This window comes from Erythranthe guttata, chromosome 2 (genome assembly GCF_056151865.1).
Source record: "Erythranthe guttata isolate IM_541 chromosome 2, IM_541, whole genome shotgun sequence".
Lineage (NCBI taxonomy): Eukaryota > Viridiplantae > Streptophyta > Magnoliopsida > Lamiales > Phrymaceae > Erythranthe > Erythranthe guttata.
In genome coordinates this window covers 10,513,297-10,531,494 of record NC_142534.1, presented here as the reverse complement: position 1 = coordinate 10,531,494, position 18,198 = coordinate 10,513,297, and the positions used below count along the sequence as shown (strand labels likewise).

General features: G+C 35.6%; 1 protein-coding gene and 2 long non-coding RNA genes across 3 annotated transcripts; 2 read left to right on the top strand and 1 right to left on the bottom strand.

Annotated features, from left to right (window-relative positions):
• The first annotated feature begins 9,669 nt into the window (after positions 1 to 9,669).
• LOC105974556 (receptor-like protein kinase FERONIA) lies at positions 9,670 to 16,912 on the top strand. Its single transcript, XM_088814978.1, has 7 exons — positions 9,670 to 9,821; positions 12,589 to 15,126; positions 15,254 to 15,555; positions 15,822 to 15,957; positions 16,066 to 16,208; positions 16,291 to 16,414; positions 16,566 to 16,912. Exons 1-7 carry the CDS (start codon positions 9,713 to 9,715, stop codon positions 16,910 to 16,912), a joined length of 3,699 nt encoding a protein of 1,232 aa, XP_088671104.1. The 5' UTR covers positions 9,670 to 9,712.
• Positions 10,420 to 11,155, bottom strand: LOC105968619 (uncharacterized). Its single transcript, XR_001173762.2, has 2 exons — positions 11,014 to 11,155; positions 10,420 to 10,864 (listed from the first exon to the last, which is right to left on the bottom strand). It is a non-coding gene; the product is annotated as an uncharacterized LOC105968619 (long non-coding RNA).
• On the top strand, positions 10,801 to 11,220 carry LOC105968618 (uncharacterized). The gene is made up of 2 exons (XR_001173761.2): positions 10,801 to 10,941; positions 11,033 to 11,220. It is a non-coding gene; the product is annotated as an uncharacterized LOC105968618 (long non-coding RNA).
• Positions 16,913 to 18,198: the final 1,286 nt, after the last annotated feature.

The following is an 18,198-nucleotide window of genomic DNA, read 5'->3' as shown; positions in this document are numbered from 1 at the left end:
AAAGCCGGCCCGTGGCCGAGTCTAGGTGGATCCACTCTTTTTAAAAAGGCACTTTACAAATAACCCCATCAATGGGTACTTTAATTTTTGTAAAAGACTAAAATAGCCCTTCATACTTTAATATGCTCCAATTTCATCATTTAATTTAATCTAACCTCAATTTGACCCCAAATTTCATAAATTATTGAATTTAGACCCAAAACACATTTTTATGGACAATTTCGTTCGTCACCGCCGTTGACCGCCGGCCTCCCCTGGGCAAGCCGTGATTAATACTTTTACACAGACTACGGGGAATAAGAGCCAGTATTCTCTAGTGTCAGCTGTGATATAGATTCATTTCTCTTCTTATCTAAGGCATCTGTTAGGAATGCCCAATGCGGGAAGTCAGAGAAAGAACCCTCGGCACCAGGTGGGATATCGTAGGTGTAGGAGGTGGTAGAAGGGATTGTTCAAGTTGACATATTTATAAGGTCTCTTTACAAATAATCCCATCAATGGGTACTTATTCATAAAGAGATCCAGACAGTAAATTCTTGTACAAAAAAGTCCACATATGTTCCATATTTTTGTAAAAGACTAAAATAGCCCTTCATACTTTAATATGCTCCAATTTCATCCTTTAATTTAATCGAACCTCAATTTGACACCAAATTTCACAAATTATTCATTTTTTACCCAAACCACATTTTTATGGACAATTTCCTCCGTCACCGCCGTCGACCGCCGGCCAACTGCCGTTGACTTTTTTTTTTCTTCCTGATTTTTTCGCCGGTCTCCGGCGTTGACTTTTTTTTTCTTCCTTATTTTTCAGTCACTGGTTTCCGGCGTTGACTTTTTCGAAAAAAAAATTCCTTCCTTTCTGTGACATCTTTTTTTTCCTATTGCTGTGATTGACAGTAATATTAACTATATTACTGTTAAACACAATAAAATTAACTATACTACAGTTTAACATAGTAATATTGCTATATTAATCTCTAGCACAGTAATATTAACATAACAAAACTCATTATAATTGTGTAATAGAGTAATATTACTATGTTGACCATTCAACAAATATAAACATAATAAAAAGCCAAAACAATTAATATTAATGTGAGTGACAGTAATATTACTATAACAACAGTCATATTACCGTCAACCGCAGTAATATTACAATAATAGACAGTAATATTATTACGTTACTCCATGAATAACTCAAACAAAACAAAAAAAAACCCAAACAAAATAATAATATTGATGTGGTTGACAGTAATATTACTATAACAACAGTAATATTACCGTCAACCACAGTAATATTACAATAATAGACAGTAATATTATTACGTTACTCCGTGAATAACTCATACAAAACAAAAAAACCCAAAAAATAATAATATTGATGTGGTTCACAGTAATATTATTGTGTTTACAGTTATTTTACTGTCAACGACAGTAATATAATTACGTTGACTTGTCAACAAATCAAACAAAATTAAAAAAAAATAATAACCAAAAATAAATAATAATATTACGTTAATTTACTGTCAACGGCAGTACAATTACATAGATGTACTGTCAACGGCAGTAGAATTACGTTAATGTACTGTCAGTGGCAGTATAATTATGTTAATTTACTGTCAGTGGCAATATAATTATGTTAATTTACTGTCAGTAACAGTATAATTACCGTTAATAACAGCCCTACGGGCAAAGAAAATAATTAAAAAAAAATCAACGTCGGAGAACGGCGGTTAACGCCGGAATCTGGCGGCGGAAAAAATAGACTTGAAAGAAAAAATCGAAAAGTCAATGCCGTAGACCGGCGGCAAAAAAATATTTTTTGAAAAAAAAAGTCAAAATTGGATTTTGTTGTCAAAATTGATTAAATAGGGGTTACAATTAAGAATTGGGTATAAAGGGTTGGGGGTAATTTTGTCATATACATGAATTTTTCCTTTATTTATAATAAATATTAAATGGATGGGCTTATTGGTGAAAGAGATATAGCCCCTAAACCTAGAATAATAAAAATGTTTGGTTAGAGACTTATGCACAAAAATCCCTGTTCATAAAGGGGTCCAGACAAAAAACTTTTTTACATAAAAGTCCACACATTGTCCAGAGGTTTGTAAAAGACTAAAATAGCCTTTCGCATTTTAATGTGCTCCAATTTCGTCATTTAATTTAATTTAACCTCGGTGGGCAGCTGACGGAGGGAGAGATGTGTCTTTCACAAGACATATAAATCATATTTATATGGTCATTTTGAAAACCCTAACAAGCTTAAGTTGGGTTAGAGCCAACAGCTTAAGCCCACTCTCTTTCTCGGTTCGTTTCTACCAAAATTTTGATGACGAGCACAAAATTCGTGTCGATACGAGTTCCACTTTGCAATTTACCAATATACGAAATTGGAAACCCTAATTTAGGACATGCTAATTGGGAAACTTCCCAATTTAGAAAGTTCACTAAATTTCCGTCGAATTCTTTTCCTCTACTTATTCTCATATGTAATTAAAAATTACAAATGTTGGACTCAATCACATTGACTTCCAATTACACTAAGATTAACTAATTATTTTAGCTCGTTGCGATTAAGGATCTCAGGTACACGAGAAGTGTGATCCTCGATGGTTCAGGTGTAAGCTAGCCGTAGGGACACATCACATTGTAGTTTAAACTCGTCCCTAGAGTTTTAATTAAGATGAAGCTAGTTTCAATTTAATTGCCCAACAAATCAATATTGGCGCCTAGCAATTACGCATCATGACTCCCTAAATACCAATGAAGTGCCTGCAAGAACCGTGTGATATAGTTCACGTACAGTAGGATCCCTTTGATACATATATCCCGACTGAACTAGAGGTATTGGTTCATCGAGACCTCTGTATGAGTTAAATAAATGTGTGGACGTTCTTGATTATATAATTCGTTCGTGTTTGACTTAGAGAAACACATTCTTCTAATCACAACAATTTCAGCTCTGGCCACAGACTTCATGGATTATAAATCGTAAGAATACACAGAATATCCATGACTGATCAAGAGATCGAACCCCTACTACAATGCTCAGATCTCCCACTAGTATTCAGACTGCATGAACACTGGCCTTTGGAGCGGTCCTCAGTGGGACTCATGGATAGGTCACAATACAACTGGTCCTCTAGTGAAGTCACGGCGATGTCTGGGTCTTAATGATTAATGTTGTACAAGTATATCATAAAACCTTTACTGGATTATTGGGAACCACTTAGGGATCTATAGATTGAGGGAGTTCAGTGAACTCATAAACTTATGAGCACCCACTTATATATGCCGATGTCACAACACCGTTGACTGATGAGACGCAATATACATACACTATGTGCTAGTCTCATGGGAAATGTTGATATCCTCATTAATGGCGTAACCTGACTAGGAACTATTGTTTAACAGTTACTATACTTCAATAATACTGTCTCAGATAGTAATTATACTGTCTGAGTGCAATATTACTGTTTTAGACCAAAAAAAAAAAGAGTCAATGCTAGAGACAGGCTGAAAAAATTTCGGAAAAAAAATCAGTTCAATATTACTGTCTAATACAGTAATTATATTGTCTGAGTGCAGTATTACTGTTTTACACCCAAAAAAAAAGAGTCAACGCCAGAGACAGGCTGAAAAATTTTCTGAGAAAAAGAAATTAAAAAAATTCAACCCCGGCAACTGTCCGGAAAAATAATTAGGAACAAAATAATTATGAAAAAAATAATTAAATAATCAATTGTTTTTTCAAAAAATTGTGAAAAGGGGTGTGAATATGATATATTTGTTAAATTTGGGTCAATGTAATAATTTTTTTTTCTGCAAAGGTCTTTTTTTATTTGTTTCATTACGACCCGAGGTAATAATTTTGTTTTCTGCAAAGGTCTTTTTTTATTTGTTTTTTATTTTGCTGTTTTAATGTGTATTTTGCACTTTGATGTTTATTGTATATTTTGCACTTTACTGTAATATTTGCAGTTGAGTGTTGTAACAAATGGTTTCATCTATCATAACAAAATACTTGTTTTCATTGTAGATCGTTTTCATTTGGCAGTTTGTTGTTGACAATTGCATTTGGATATGGTTATTCGCATACTTTTATTTGGTTGTTGTTGCCACTATTTTGTTGTTGTTGTTGCAATTTATATTTTTTATGCTGTTGTCTGCAATTTGAAGTTTGTTGATTGTCCCTTATATTTTATTTGATTGTGGTTTTCATTTTCCATTTTTTTAATTGACTTTGGCAATTCTGCATTTTTTAATCTGCAGCTCGTTATTGCAAATTAATATTTTTTTCACATATTTTTTGGTTCTTTTCCAAAACTCATATTGGCACGATCAAGTTTCTAGAAGATCATCGAGGATGTTTGGAAGTTGTGAATTCAGTAGGACGTCGAGACTATTTCCGTTATGACATCACCCCCAGCCAGAATCAGTTATTGCAACACTATAATGCCACACTGCTTGTATCTACTAATTTGTATCTTACAATATTTTTTATTTAATGTACTGATTATTCGTAAACAAAAGTGGTTTGTTGGTTCGTTATGTCATCTTTTATTTCATATTTTATCTTTTAAAAATATTTTATATTGTTCGAGGAAAAAAAACTTGAAGTACTGATGTTTGAGTAAATTATCATTAGTTCCATATTGTGTTGTTCTGAAAAGACATTTGTAAAATAATATTTCTGACATATGGTAGGTGGTTCCGTATTATATTTATTTTGCTATTTATTTTTGCTGTTACAAATTACAATTTGTATGTTGTTAATTGTATTTTGCAATTTGTTATTATAACTTGACACAACTTAGAAAAAAAAAAAAAAAAAAAAAAAAAAAAAAAAAAAAAAAAAAAAGGAGAGAGAAAAATGTGAGAAAGAAAAGAAGAGAGCAATGTTATTAGAACCGGACCGGACCGGCCGGTCCGACCGGTTCGACCGCGACCCGCCGGAAAACCGGTCCGGTCTAACCCCCAAACCCACATAAATTCAAAACCGGGGTCAACTACCAGAAACCCGGTCTGACCGGGTGGAACCTGGGACCCGGCGAACCGGCTTCTGACCCGGGTTCGATTCCTAAATGCTGCGTTTTATATTTTTTTTTTTAATACTTTATCAAAACGACATCGTTTTGATTATTAGGTTTAAAAAAAAAAAAATTGAATTAAAAAACACGTTAAACGTCAACACTCAACAGACTTGTTTGACAAGTCTGTACATCTTCTGCCTTCACTATTCCCGCACCCAGCCACCGCCTCCCAATCCTCCAGCCACCGCCGGCCGCCGCAAACCACCAGCCACCGCCGGCCGCCGCCAGCTACCGCCGCCCCCGCAACCTGCCGGTACCCTCTTTCGTGTAGATGAATCGTGCAATTTTTAAATTCTTTTGTTTAATCATGTGATAATAATTTTGTTTAGATTTCAATTCTTTAAAAAAAAATTGTTTAGATGTGAATTTAAAATTTCTATTTACGCTTGTAGTTTTTTCACCATTTAATATCGTATATATCAAATTATGTTATTTTCTAATACCATATCTATTGTACAAGAAATAATTTCAATGGAAAAGACATTAACGATTTATATGTTTTAGTTTTATATTTTAAATTTTAATTATGTGATGAGGATGATTTTGATGAGATACATTATTATTATGGATAATTTTTGGATTGAAGTGAAGTTTTTCATGTTGTTTAATGTTTTAAATTTTTATTTAGATGTAATTATGTGTATATAAAATTAAAAAATAAATAGAATATATAAAAAAGTAAAAAACTCGGGTTGACCCCGGTTGAACCGGTCTAACCATGACCCGAATGTCTCGCCGGTTTAATGTCCGGTCCGGTTCTGATAACATTGGAAGAGAGAGAGACGTAGGACTAGTAAAAATAAAAAAATAAAAAAGAAAGGAGAGAGAGAGAGAGAGAGAGAGAGAGAGAGAGAGAGAGAGAGAGAGAGAGAGAGAGAGAGAGAGAGAGAGAGAGAGAGAGAGAGAGAGAGAGAGAGAGAGAGAAAGGAGGAAAGAAAAGGAAAGAAAGAAAAGGAGAGAGAGAGACGTGAGGGTGAGGGGATGAGAGAGATAGTAGTCAAATGACTGATATAGAGTGAAATGTGGGATCATATTTATATTTTCCATAACTAACTACCTTAATATAAATAATAATTAAGGATATTTATGTCAATAGAAAAATAATTTAATTTAATTTATATTACATTTATTGGTCAAGGAATCTATAGCTATAATCAACTAATAAAATGGACCCATAGCCATATAAGTTCCAAATAAGGGGTCCAGCTAATTATCCCATTATCTCCTATCACGCCTCTTTCTCCTTCATTAGTTAATTAATTAATTGGGGTTTTTTTTTATGTTTAAGTTTTATAGTATTTTTATTATTTTTTAAATGATTTTTTATACATCTTTTTTTTAAAAGTTAAATTTATTAAAATAAAAATTATTTTTTACAAATTGAAATTCACTATAAACTTACAAAAAACCATTATGTGATTATGGTATTCTGTTACGGAAATCCCTTATAAAGTTATCGAAAATTTGTATGTAATTAATAAAAATAACTCTATAATTAATGATAACCAATCTATAAATTAACGAAAATCTCTATATAATTAGCAAATTCCATTAAAAAAATTCACTAAAAATTTATCAATTAACAAAAACCACTCTATAATTAATGAAAACCACTCTGTAATTAACGAAAATCACTATGTAATTAACGAGTTTCATTACAAAAATTCAGTAAAAACTTATCAAATAACGAAAACCACTCTGCAATTAATGAAAACCGCTATGTAATTAATGAAAATCATGTAATTAACAAATTTCATTACAAAAAATCACTATAAACTTATCAATTAACAAAAACCACTCTATAATTAATAAAAACCACTCTGTAATTAACGAAGATCACTATGTAATTAACGAGTTCCATTACAAAAATTCAGTAAAAAATTATCAATTAACGAAAACCATAATGAAACCACTATGTAATTAATGAAAATCACTATGTAATTAACAAATTTCATTACAAAAATTCACTATAAACTTATCAATTAACAAAAACCACTCTATAATTGCAGAGTGGTTTTCGTTAAACAAACAGGTTGCGGGCAAGGCTAATAACGCTCAGGAAGTCTTTCTGGTGGAAACGAGCTCTTCGTCGCCGTCAATGGCAAATCTGCCGCCCATTAAGGTGAGAACTGAAGGTTACAATCAGACGGCTGGGCTGGATGAGCAGTTCTCTCATGTGAGCATTGCTTCGGGATTGGCAAATGCAGCTCCGCCACCTCTTCCTAATATTAGCGCCGCCGCCGCCACATCAGGTGGAGGAGAAAACGTGAATCGGGTAATCTCAAATATGAGATGATGAGAGATCGGAGAAGTCAGATCATGGAACGGTGGCGGCGACAAGGCTGAGGAAGCCACCATTGCCATTGCCATTGCCATTGCAACAGGTGCAGAGGAAGCTTGCTGATATTCATTGCCATTATAGTGTGTGTGTGTGAGAGAGTGAGAGAATGAGTGTGTGTGTGAGAGAAAGTAGATTTCAAATCAATGAATCGATGAAAATAATCAACATTAATTTTAGTTATATATATATATATATATATATATATATATATATATATATATATATATATATACCAAAAGATTTAGATAAAAAATAATGAGGTTTATAATGGTGATAATTAATTATTTTTTATTAATAAAAATTGTTTTGGATTTATTTTAAAAATGTGAAATAAATTTGGACATGTTGTAACTACACTTTTGTGATGAGGGGAGTTTGTCAAATTTTCCCTGAAATTATATCATAAGGGCTATTTTAGGAAAAATATAAGAAATGAATTTATTTGCAAAACTGTTTTTGTCTGAATATATGTGTATTTAATCCTCCTTAAAGGTCGTGGTGTAAAGAGATAAAAGTGGTGAAAACAACATGCTCTTTAATATTTTGTTCAGCACGTCTCTTTGATATTTTGTTCAGCTATTGCAAACTAATAACCGACCTATCTTAATCAAGGTTGTAAAAAGGTGGGAATCGAATACGAATCGGTAAAGCACCGCCTCAAGATTAATCGGTGAGGCGATGATTAATCGATGATAAATTGAAAATAAATCATTTTTTTTTAAATTTAATGCAATATAATTTTAGATATTATATATAAATACAAAACATATATAAAAATATATTTAAATATGATTTTATCCCCATCATTTATACATTATAATCCCATAATAAAATTTTAATAATAATAAAATCATAATATAATAAAAATCCTTACAAAATAAAAATAAAACTAAAATCTTGTGCATCTAAACATATGCTCGAACATTGCAAGCATATATATCATTATGTCCTTTAAAAATAAAATAAAGTATAAAATCATTTTTTTATGGGTTAACTTCAAGAAATTTCCTAAACTTTGGACGTTTTTGCACTTTACTCTCTGAACGGAAAAAAGTTGCACGGGCATACCTGAATTTATTAATTTGTAGCACCAGAGCAGAAATTGTCCATTTTTAGCAAAAAGAGACTGAAATCCACAACATATGAGAAGAACATGATTAGAGCCGAGATAAATTGGTCTTTTCCTCATACACCTATTTTCTTCCTTTTTTTAATAAATATAAATAAATTTAAAAAAAAAAAGAAAAAAAAAAGAAAAAGAGAAAAGATTACATCTTCTTCACGCACCACCACCAAAAACCAAATTACTCTTCGTCCTTCTTTAGCCCACCGCCGCCCACCGCCCGCCGCCACCGCCTTTAATTCGCCGGTTGCCTGCTTTGCGACACTCTATCACCAGTTAACTCTGCTTCGCAGCCCTCCGCCGCCTCTGCTTCGCGGCCCACCGGAAATAGAGGACATAAACCTCCCATTCACCGGATGAGAAAACTTCTGCACCATCCATATCGCCGTCGATTGGCAGTGATGCCTAGCCTCACATAATCCGGCGGTGATTCTTTCCAAATTCACTAATTGAATGTGAGGGGATTTGTACTCTTAAATCTGTCCGGCGGCAGATTTGGTGGTGGTGGTGGTTTTAGAAAAGAAATTGGCCGCGGCGGCGTCGCAAGGGGTTGTTGGGTATAGGCGGAGGAATTGGACATTTGGACGAGGTGTTGGTGGAGGAATTGGTTGTGGAGTTGCAGGTGATAGTGGAGGAATTGATGGTGGAGTCGGTGGAGGCTTAGGCGTTAGTATAGGTGGCGATGTTGGTGGCAGATTTGGTGGTGGTGGTGGTGGTGGTGGTGCGGCGGCCGAGCAGATTGTTGAATGACCATTTCAACCAAAAGCTTAAGTTATTAGTGAAATGTATCATTTAGTATTAATATCTCCAACACGCCCCACAAGTGCAGGGGAATTACATTTGAAGCCTTGCACTTGAAATATTTGAATTGGGTGGCGGTGGGATTCGAACTCAGGACCTTTCATTTGGCCTGGCTCTGATACCATGTTGAATGACCATCTAAACCAAAAGTTTAAGCTATTAGTGAAATGTATCATTTAGTATTAATATCTCCAACACACATGTGGTAGTGGTGGTGATGCGGCGTCGGAGAGAGGAAGGTGACGAAGCATACCTTTTCTCTTTCTTTTTTCCCTATTTCTTTGTTTATTCTTTTTCTTTTTCTTTTGAGATTATGGATTTTTCATATTGTTTTTTTAGTAATTTGATATGATAATTTCAGATGGTGGTGTGGCGGTGGAGAGGGATGGTGGTGGCGGTGGTGTGAAAAATCTTCCTTCCCCTATTTTGCAGCAGAGGCAGACGAAGAAGATGATGGGTGGGCTTTTTTTTCTTTTTCTTTTTTTTTTTCTTTTTCCTTTTTTCTTTTTCTTTTCTCTCTTTTTTTTTATTCTTTTATCTGAAAATCTTGTGAATCGACGAGATTGCCCCTTCATTTTCATGTGTGAGTTGCACGTGTGCAATTCAGGCATAAATTTTGCTAAAAATGGATTTTTTAATGTCGGTGCAACAATTTAACAAGTTCATGTATGCCCGCGCAACTTTTTTCCGTGTAGGGGTAAAGTACAAAAACGTCCAAAGTTTAGGGGATTCTTTGTAGTTAACCTTTTTTTTTATTGAAAGCCCAACTTTTTCTTATTTAGGAAAAAAAAAACCAATTTTTAACCGGATCCGCCTACAAGGTTTGATCGCCTCGGACTGCCTAAAATTTCCTCATAGGCAAAAACCGATTTTTCAAACACACGTTAAAAATGAAAATGGTAAATATTTTAAAGAGTAAAAAGCAGTTTGCCCCCTAAACTAAGGGCAGATTTGCACTTTACCCCCCAAACAAAAAATATTTGCACGTTTTTACCCGAACTCGTTAATTCGTTGCACGGTGCCCCCTGAACTAATTTTTCCGGCAATTTTGACCGAAAAGTTAAAACATGTGCCTTGCACGTGACATTTGCAGGGGTATATTCGTCCATTCACTTACATCTTTAATATTAAATATAAATTATTCTTTAAAAAAACAAAAAAAATAAAAAATAAAAACAAAACAAAGAAAACAGAAAATAAAAAAATATTTTGTCTTCTTCACACATTCGCCCACTGTGCCACCGCCATCCCAAACCCATCCCAGCAAAAAAATTCCGTCACCCACCGGCCGCCGATGCCATTACTTGTCTCGCTTTCCTCCTCCATTTGCCGATCGAGTCTTCGACCACCTTCTCTCTTTCCGAAAAACACACACTAAAACCTCGCCTCTCTGTAATTTCTGTATATCTAATTTCTCCGATTTGTGTGTGTGTGTGTGATTGCAGGAAGTCGGCGGTAGATTCAGGCCGTATTCGGAAATAACAGGGGGGTTTTTTATCGCTGTAAAGAACAGATTGATTGGAAACGATTTCTTTCAAAATGCTAGAAAAATCGAGAAAGATTGATAAAAAATTAAGGTTTTTTTTTTTTTTTTTTTTATGAATTGGTTAATGGTATAGTCACTGATGTTAGTTGAGTTAGAAACTTACCAATTGTTTGCTGCTTTAGGCAATCAAGAATGCTCGGGAGAGGGATAGGAGATCTTTGCTAAGAGCTGTAAGTTTTTCGTCGGAATTTTTTTTTTATTTTTTTCCGATTTTTTTTGTATGTTATATTCTTGTTTCTGATCAGTATTTTGGTAGCGTATACTGTAGAGTCGGAAAATTTTGGAAATTTATTAAATTAGTTTTTGAGAATTTTTTTACAGGGATAGATGGGGTTTGGTAAGGAAGGTGGGTGATGGATGAAATGCTTCTTTTTCCTTTTTTTTATTTTTTATTTTTTTTAATATCTATTTGTATTTAATATTAAAATGCAAGTGAAGGGACGAATTTACCCCTCAAAATCTCACGTGCAAAGCACATGTTTTAACATTCCGGTCAAAATTGCCGGAAAATTGAGTTTAGGGGGCACCGTGCAACGAATTAACGAGTTCAGGTAAAAACGTGCAAATTTTTTTGTTTGGGGGGTAAAGTGCAAATCGGTCCTTAGTTTAGGGGGCAAACTGCTTTTTACTCTATTTTAAACTGCCTCTGCCTTATACACCGATTAATGGGCCGTCGTAGACCTGACCACCGGTTCGGTCAGAACCGGAACCGGAACCGGAACCGAACCGGGGTCAACGGTTTTAGAACCGAACCGGAACCGGAACCGGAACCGAAAAAACCGGTTCGGTTCCGGTTCCTCATTTTTGGAACCGGGAACCGACGGTTAGAACCGCGGTTCTAACCGTTTGAACCGGCTTTTAAATAAAAAAAAAAAATAATTAATTTTCTCTCTCTCTCTCTCTCTCTCTCTCTCTCTCTCTCTCTCTCTCTCTCTCTCTCTCTATATATATATATATATATATATATATATATATATATATATATATATATATATATATATATTTAAGTATTAAGAAAAAAAATTTACGTATTTTTTTAAAATATAAACACTTTAAGAAAAATATATTTTTAAAAGTTTATTTTAAGTTTTCTAAAGTATTTTTGAAGTTATATATATATATATATATATATATATATATATATATATATATATATATATATATATAAAATAAATAAAAAATTTATTATTAAGAACCGAACGGTTCTAACCGGGAACCGAACCGGAACCGATTAGGAACCGAACCGCAAGGAACCGTATTTTTTCGGTTCGGTTCCAGTTCCTCCAAAATCGGAACCGGAACCGGCAGTTCGGAACCGGAACCGGAACCGAACCGAACCGTGGTCAGGTCTAGGCCGCCGTAGACCGCTTTTTGGAATACTGATCTTAGGAAGAAATAGGTAATGTGATATGACAACTATCGGTCAAGAAAAACAGAGAAAAAGAAAAAAGAAAAAAAAAGTAGAAACAAAAGGAAAGGATTGGGCAATTTGTAGGAAAATGCTAGCAGGATGCGACACCCATTTACCGTTGACCATATAAATTGATGTTAATAATTGTTGTTATATTTATGTTATAAATAATAGTGTTTACGAATGGACATCTAACAATCAGAATCATAATGCAACACCTTAATCTCAAAATAATAGTCGTCTACTCGGTCTTGTTTGGATCCACAGGAGCAGCTGTTGGCTTCATCATCGGCGACCACATATCTATAAACTGCGGTTCCTCGACCACAACTTCAACAGCATCCACCGGCAGAGAATGGCTCCCAGATGCACCAACCATTATTAAAGGCTCATCATCAACAACAACAACAACAACAACAACCGCAGCAGTTCCGTACAACACAGCGCGGATCTCTCTCTCCCAATTCTCCTACACTTTTAATCTGAATCCAGGTCAGAAACTTATCCGCCTTCACTTCAACCCCACCACTTCCTACAACGGCTTCGATGACTTGTTCACCGTCGAAGCCGGCCCTTACACCCTACTCTCCAACTTCAGCGCCTCCATTACTGCACGTGCTCTTTCTCTCACTACTTTTGCTAAGGAATTCTGCATCATCATCACACACCAGAATCACCTTCCCTTCAACATTATCTTCTCCCCTTCCCCTTCTTCTTCTTCCTCCAAAAACACCTACGCTTTCATTAATGGCATCGAGATTATCTCAGTACCTTCCACCCTTTCCTACTGTCATAGTGGAGATGCTGGTGTCCAATTGGTTGCCACCAATTCCGTTATCCACATCGATAATTCTACCGCACTTGAAATTGTTCACCGACTCAATATCCGCGGCATGTTTGGGATGTCGGCAAACAAGCTTGACAACAATAATATCACCTGGAAAATACCTGTGGATGTTGGTTTCAGGTACTTGATCAGGCTTCATTTCTGCGAGCAAGGACTCCAAATGGCGCAGGCTCAGCTCAAGGACTTTACACTTTTCATTAATGACATGATTGCCACCACCAGTGAGGACATACACCGACAAAGGAAACATCAAGGCATCCTCTGGTATAACAACTACATGGTGATGGTTAATGGGAACAAACACGAGGGTAAACGTGATATCTTCGTTTCCTTGTATTCTAAACATGAATTTATGGATGGACACAGTCCACTTGAAGGTTTTGACATATTCAAGTTGAGCAACAATGACAATAGTCTTGCCAGCCCAAACCCCTTGCCCCCCCCAACACGAGATTCGTCGTCGTCCCGGGCTATCCGATTTCTACTCTCGGTTCTTGGTCGCAGAAATGCGGTTGCAACTGCTGTCATTGCTGTAATTTGTCTGCTAAGTGTCATTGTTCATATGCTGCCGCAAAATTTGGGGGATAATTTTACCCTCGAGGAGGAAGAGAAGCCACCGGCAAGGACTAATAGACTTTGCCGTTGCTTTTCACTAGCTGAGATCCTGTCGGCCACTGATGGCTTCAATGAGGCATTGGTTATTGGAAAGGGTGGATTTGGCAAAGTCTACAAAGGGTTTGTAGAAAACATGCAAGAGATTGTGGCCATAAAGCGATTAAAACCAGACTCGAAGCAAGGGAAGCGTGAATTTTGGACAGAGATTGAAATGCTTTCTGAGCTTCGACATGTCAATCTAGTGTCCCTGATTGGCTACTGCAATGAGCAAAATGAAATGATCCTTGTTTATGAGCACATGCCCTGTGGAACACTGGCTGACCATCTCTACAAACTTGCTAGGAAAGGCAATGTTTGGTTACCTCTCTCTTGGAAGCACCGACTTCAGATATGCATTGGAGCTGCCAGAGGGCTGGACTATCTTCACACTGGAAACGGAATCATACATCGTGATGTAAAGGCTTCAAATATATTGCTTGATAAAAAATTTGTAGCTAAGGTTTCGGATTTTGGCTTAGCCAAAATTGAAATTGGAAGCCAAGCTAGCACAAATATTGTTAAAGGCACATTTGGGTATTTTGACCCAGATTATCTTAGAACTCGTAAACTAACTACAAAGTGTGACACGTATTCCTTTGGTGTGGTGTTGTTAGAAGTATTGTGCGGGAGACCAGCAGTGGAGCCATGTGCTGAAGAAGATAAACAAAGCCTAACCATGTGGGCTCGAGATTACATTAGTAAGGGACAAGTTGAGCAGATTATAGCTCCAAGTCTCAGGCGGAAAATCTCGCCAGATAGCCTGAAGACCTTTGTGCTGGTCGCAGGAAGATGCTTGCGTGACGATCCGAAGAAAAGGCCAGCAATAGCAAACGTTGTACTAAAACTTGAGGTTGCACTTAAGCAGCAAGAGAATGCAGAATCTTTGGAACCGAGCGAGATAACTAGTGTTGCTGATGGTGTTCTATCCACTGTTAGAGTTCAGCATCAGGAGAACCATATTCCTTTGGTACCAAATGAGATAGCAGCAAATGTTGCTAATGTGTTGCCTCAACAGGAGAATGTGATAGCTCCAGTAACCAATGTGAGAACAAATGCGGTTGACGCCATGCAGGAGAGAGAAAAATCTTTGTCACCAAATGAGATAGCACGACAACTGATGACGGCCTCTTCTAGTGTGCAAAATGTTGCATCACCCTTGAAAGAAAAAAATAAAAGTGAAATGATTAGTTCTGGAAAAAAAGCAATGCATAGGCTATCACATCTTTTGCCGCCATGGAATGCAGTTTGGAGCTCTGCACTAAAACCATCAAAGAGAAAGGATCCAGCCAGCGTCTCGATATCAGGTATTGATTCGGTAACAGTAAGTTTAGGAAACATATCTTTCCACATGTTGCTAAAAAGCACATTAATTGCTTTCGACATGTAACTTGTTTAATGAACAATAGTACTGAAACTGGTGTATTTTTGCAGCACCAATATCACGTAGGAGTAGATTTATGAAATTGCGACAAGACAACGCTGTTCCTGACAAGGCAATAATAGGTGGAAGCAATGAGTTGATTGTAACTCCCAATTTAAGGATATTCTCCTTTTCGGAACTGAAGGCTGCCACTAGAAATTTCACAAGTGATTCATTTCTTGGAGAAGGTGGGTTTGGGAGCGTTTATAAAGGCTGGATCCATGAGAAATCAACCTCCCAAAATGAAAGAGAAACCGTAGTTGCTGTTAAGCGGTTGAGTTCTCAAAGCATGCAGGGATTTCTAGAGTGGAAGGTAATTAGTAACTACATTGACAAGTTTCTGAATTGCAGTACTATTTTTGTTGTCTGTATTCACTTTGCCATCACACTTGTGTTTTGATTATGCTCAATGTGCAATGATATCCTGTCATACTAATTAAGTCGGTAGATCAGGCCATGCCATGATAATTGACCATACATAACGACGAGATACATACGCGATCTGAGATTCTTTAAATTATTCATGTAATTGTTAATAACAAGATTAAAAAAAAAATTTACTTTATTGAATGTTTGCAGGCTGAGGTGGAATTCCTTGGAAGACTTTCTCACCCCAATCTGATAAAGCTGTTGGGCTACTGTTTGGAGGACCAACACTTGCTGCTCGTGTATGAATTTATGCCAAGAGGAAGCTTAGAGGCGCAACTTTTTAGAAGTATGAAATTAAATTCCTCTACCGATCGATGTGGTCGACTTAAATGATTCATTAATTATTGGAATAGGTCCACAAAATATTGTGTTAATATTGGGTTTTGGTGTTTAGGAGGTTATGCATTTCTGGTGCTTCCATGGGAGATTAGACTCAAGATATTAATTGGAGTAGCTCGTGCTGTGGCATTCTTGCATGGATCAGATGTACAAATTATCTTTAGAGACTTGAAGACCTCAAACATATTGCTGGATGAGGTAATTAAGAAGCTCTAGACATATTTCATTGATAAGTTGGTGTTTTTTGTTGACATTAATTGGTGTATTAATTTTATCTCAGTCATACAATGCTAAGCTCTCGGACTTTGGTCTGGCAAGAGACGGTCCGATGTCCGATTATTCGCATGTGACAACTCAAGTATTGGGGACATACGGTTATGCCGCCCCTGAGTACATAGCAACAGGTAAAACAATATGCAAAAAAAGAAAAAAAAAAAAAAAAAAAAATATATATATATATATATTGAAAGCATGCATGTAGTGTATAGTTGATGCTGATGGATGATTGAGTTCTAATAGCTAGGGGCATGTTTGTTTGTTTGTTTGTTTGTTTAGGACACTTGTACGTAAAGAGTGATGTATATAGTTTCGGTGTGATCATAGTTGAAATGCTGACTGGGTTACGAGCATTAGACAAAAAACGTCCATCTGAACAACATCGTCTTGTGAATTGGATAAAGCCATATTTACGCAAGCCAAATAAGTTGAAGACTGTAATGGATTCACGTTTACAAGCAGGATATCCATCTAAATCTGCTTTTGAGATTGCTCAGCTTGCTCTAGATTGTCTCGAAATCGAACCAAAAAAGAGACCTTCCATGCAACAAAGTGTTGAGATACTTGAAAGATTAATCGACAAGAAACCTAGATACCCTATAGCAGTAAACTTTAGTAATCTATAGATCTAGCTAGTATTTATACTTGGCCAGAGATTGTACACTAACTTGTACTGTACTACCTTTTTTTTTTTTTTTTTTTTTTTTTCTGATGCAATATAAATATATAATGATTGCCTTGTTGTGTGTAATTGGTGCTACCTAGCCAGTGAATTTTATTTTGTAATTTTAGTGGGAAGTAATTGTGTTGTATTTGTATCAGCTTAATCTGAAACTGTGCTTGTTTAAAGATTTGACTGACTGTAAGAAGAGTTTTCTTTTTTTTTTTTTTCTTTCCTTTATGATGAATATTGTAAGAAGAATGTTTTGAAAAAGTGTTGCTTTGTGGAGATTAGCAATAACAGCAGGATCATATCATTATATTACACATTGATAGTCATGGTTGCCCAATCATCGAGATTAAGTAAGTGTGTACATGATAAATTTAGGGAATTGCTATTTGCGGTTTGAAAATTACTATTTGTTGTTTATAACAAAACCCCCTAAAAAGACACTTTATCTCTCTAAAACCCCAAAACTTCCCAAAAAAATCCAAAAACCCCCCAAAACGCGTAAAAGTCCAACGTGGGCGCCCATTCATGCAATGCATGCCCAAGTTGGGCGTGCAAGCTGCATTTGGGCACCCGAGTTGGGCGTCCAGTGCAATTTGTTTTTTTTTTTAATTGAACGCCCATCTTGGGCGTTTGAACATATTTTTTTGCGAAAAAAAAACCCTACAAATCGATTTGTAGGGCTTTTTAACATGAAATTGGTTCCGTAATCAACCTACCGAATGCATATTACACATAAAAGAGTCGAAATTACATCAAAAAATCGAAGCCCAACCCTTCTTCAAGCTTGATTTCGAATTTTCGATTTTTTTTTTTTTGCTATTTGCAGTTTTGGGGGGTTTTTGAATATTTTTAAAAGTTTTGGGGGTTTTGTTATAAACCGCAAATAGCAATTTTGTGACCGTAAATAGCATTTCATTAAATTTAATGGTAAAAAATAATGGGCTATTAGTAAGAACCTCTGTAGTGTTTTTTTAATATGCGGTTTTTGTGCATAAGACCCTAATCAACCATCTTTATTATTGTAGGTTTATGGGCTATATTTTTTTTGTCAATGAGTCTATTCTTTTAATATGTATTATAAATAAAGGAAAAATTCATATATATGATAAAATTACCAAAATTACCCCCAACTCTTTTACATCTAATTTTTAATTGTAACCCAATTTAATCAATTTTGACCACAAAAATAATTTTGACTTTTTTTTTTAAATTAAAAAATTATTGTACTGCCGCCGGTCT

What these genes read in the sequence shown, in the direction of transcription:
- LOC105974556 (XM_088814978.1), top strand. Translation starts at nt 9,713, where the DNA reads ATGATAATTTCAGATGGTGGTGTGGCGGTGGAGAGGGATGGTGGTGGC. An exon ending in AGCCAGCGTCTCGATATCAG is followed by an intron (nt 15,127 to 15,253) that starts GTATTGATTCGG and finishes GTATTTTTGCAG; the next exon opens with CACCAATATCACGTAGGAGT. An exon ending in CCCTGAGTACATAGCAACAG is followed by an intron (nt 16,415 to 16,565) that starts GTAAAACAATAT and finishes TTGTTTGTTTAG; the next exon opens with GACACTTGTACGTAAAGAGT.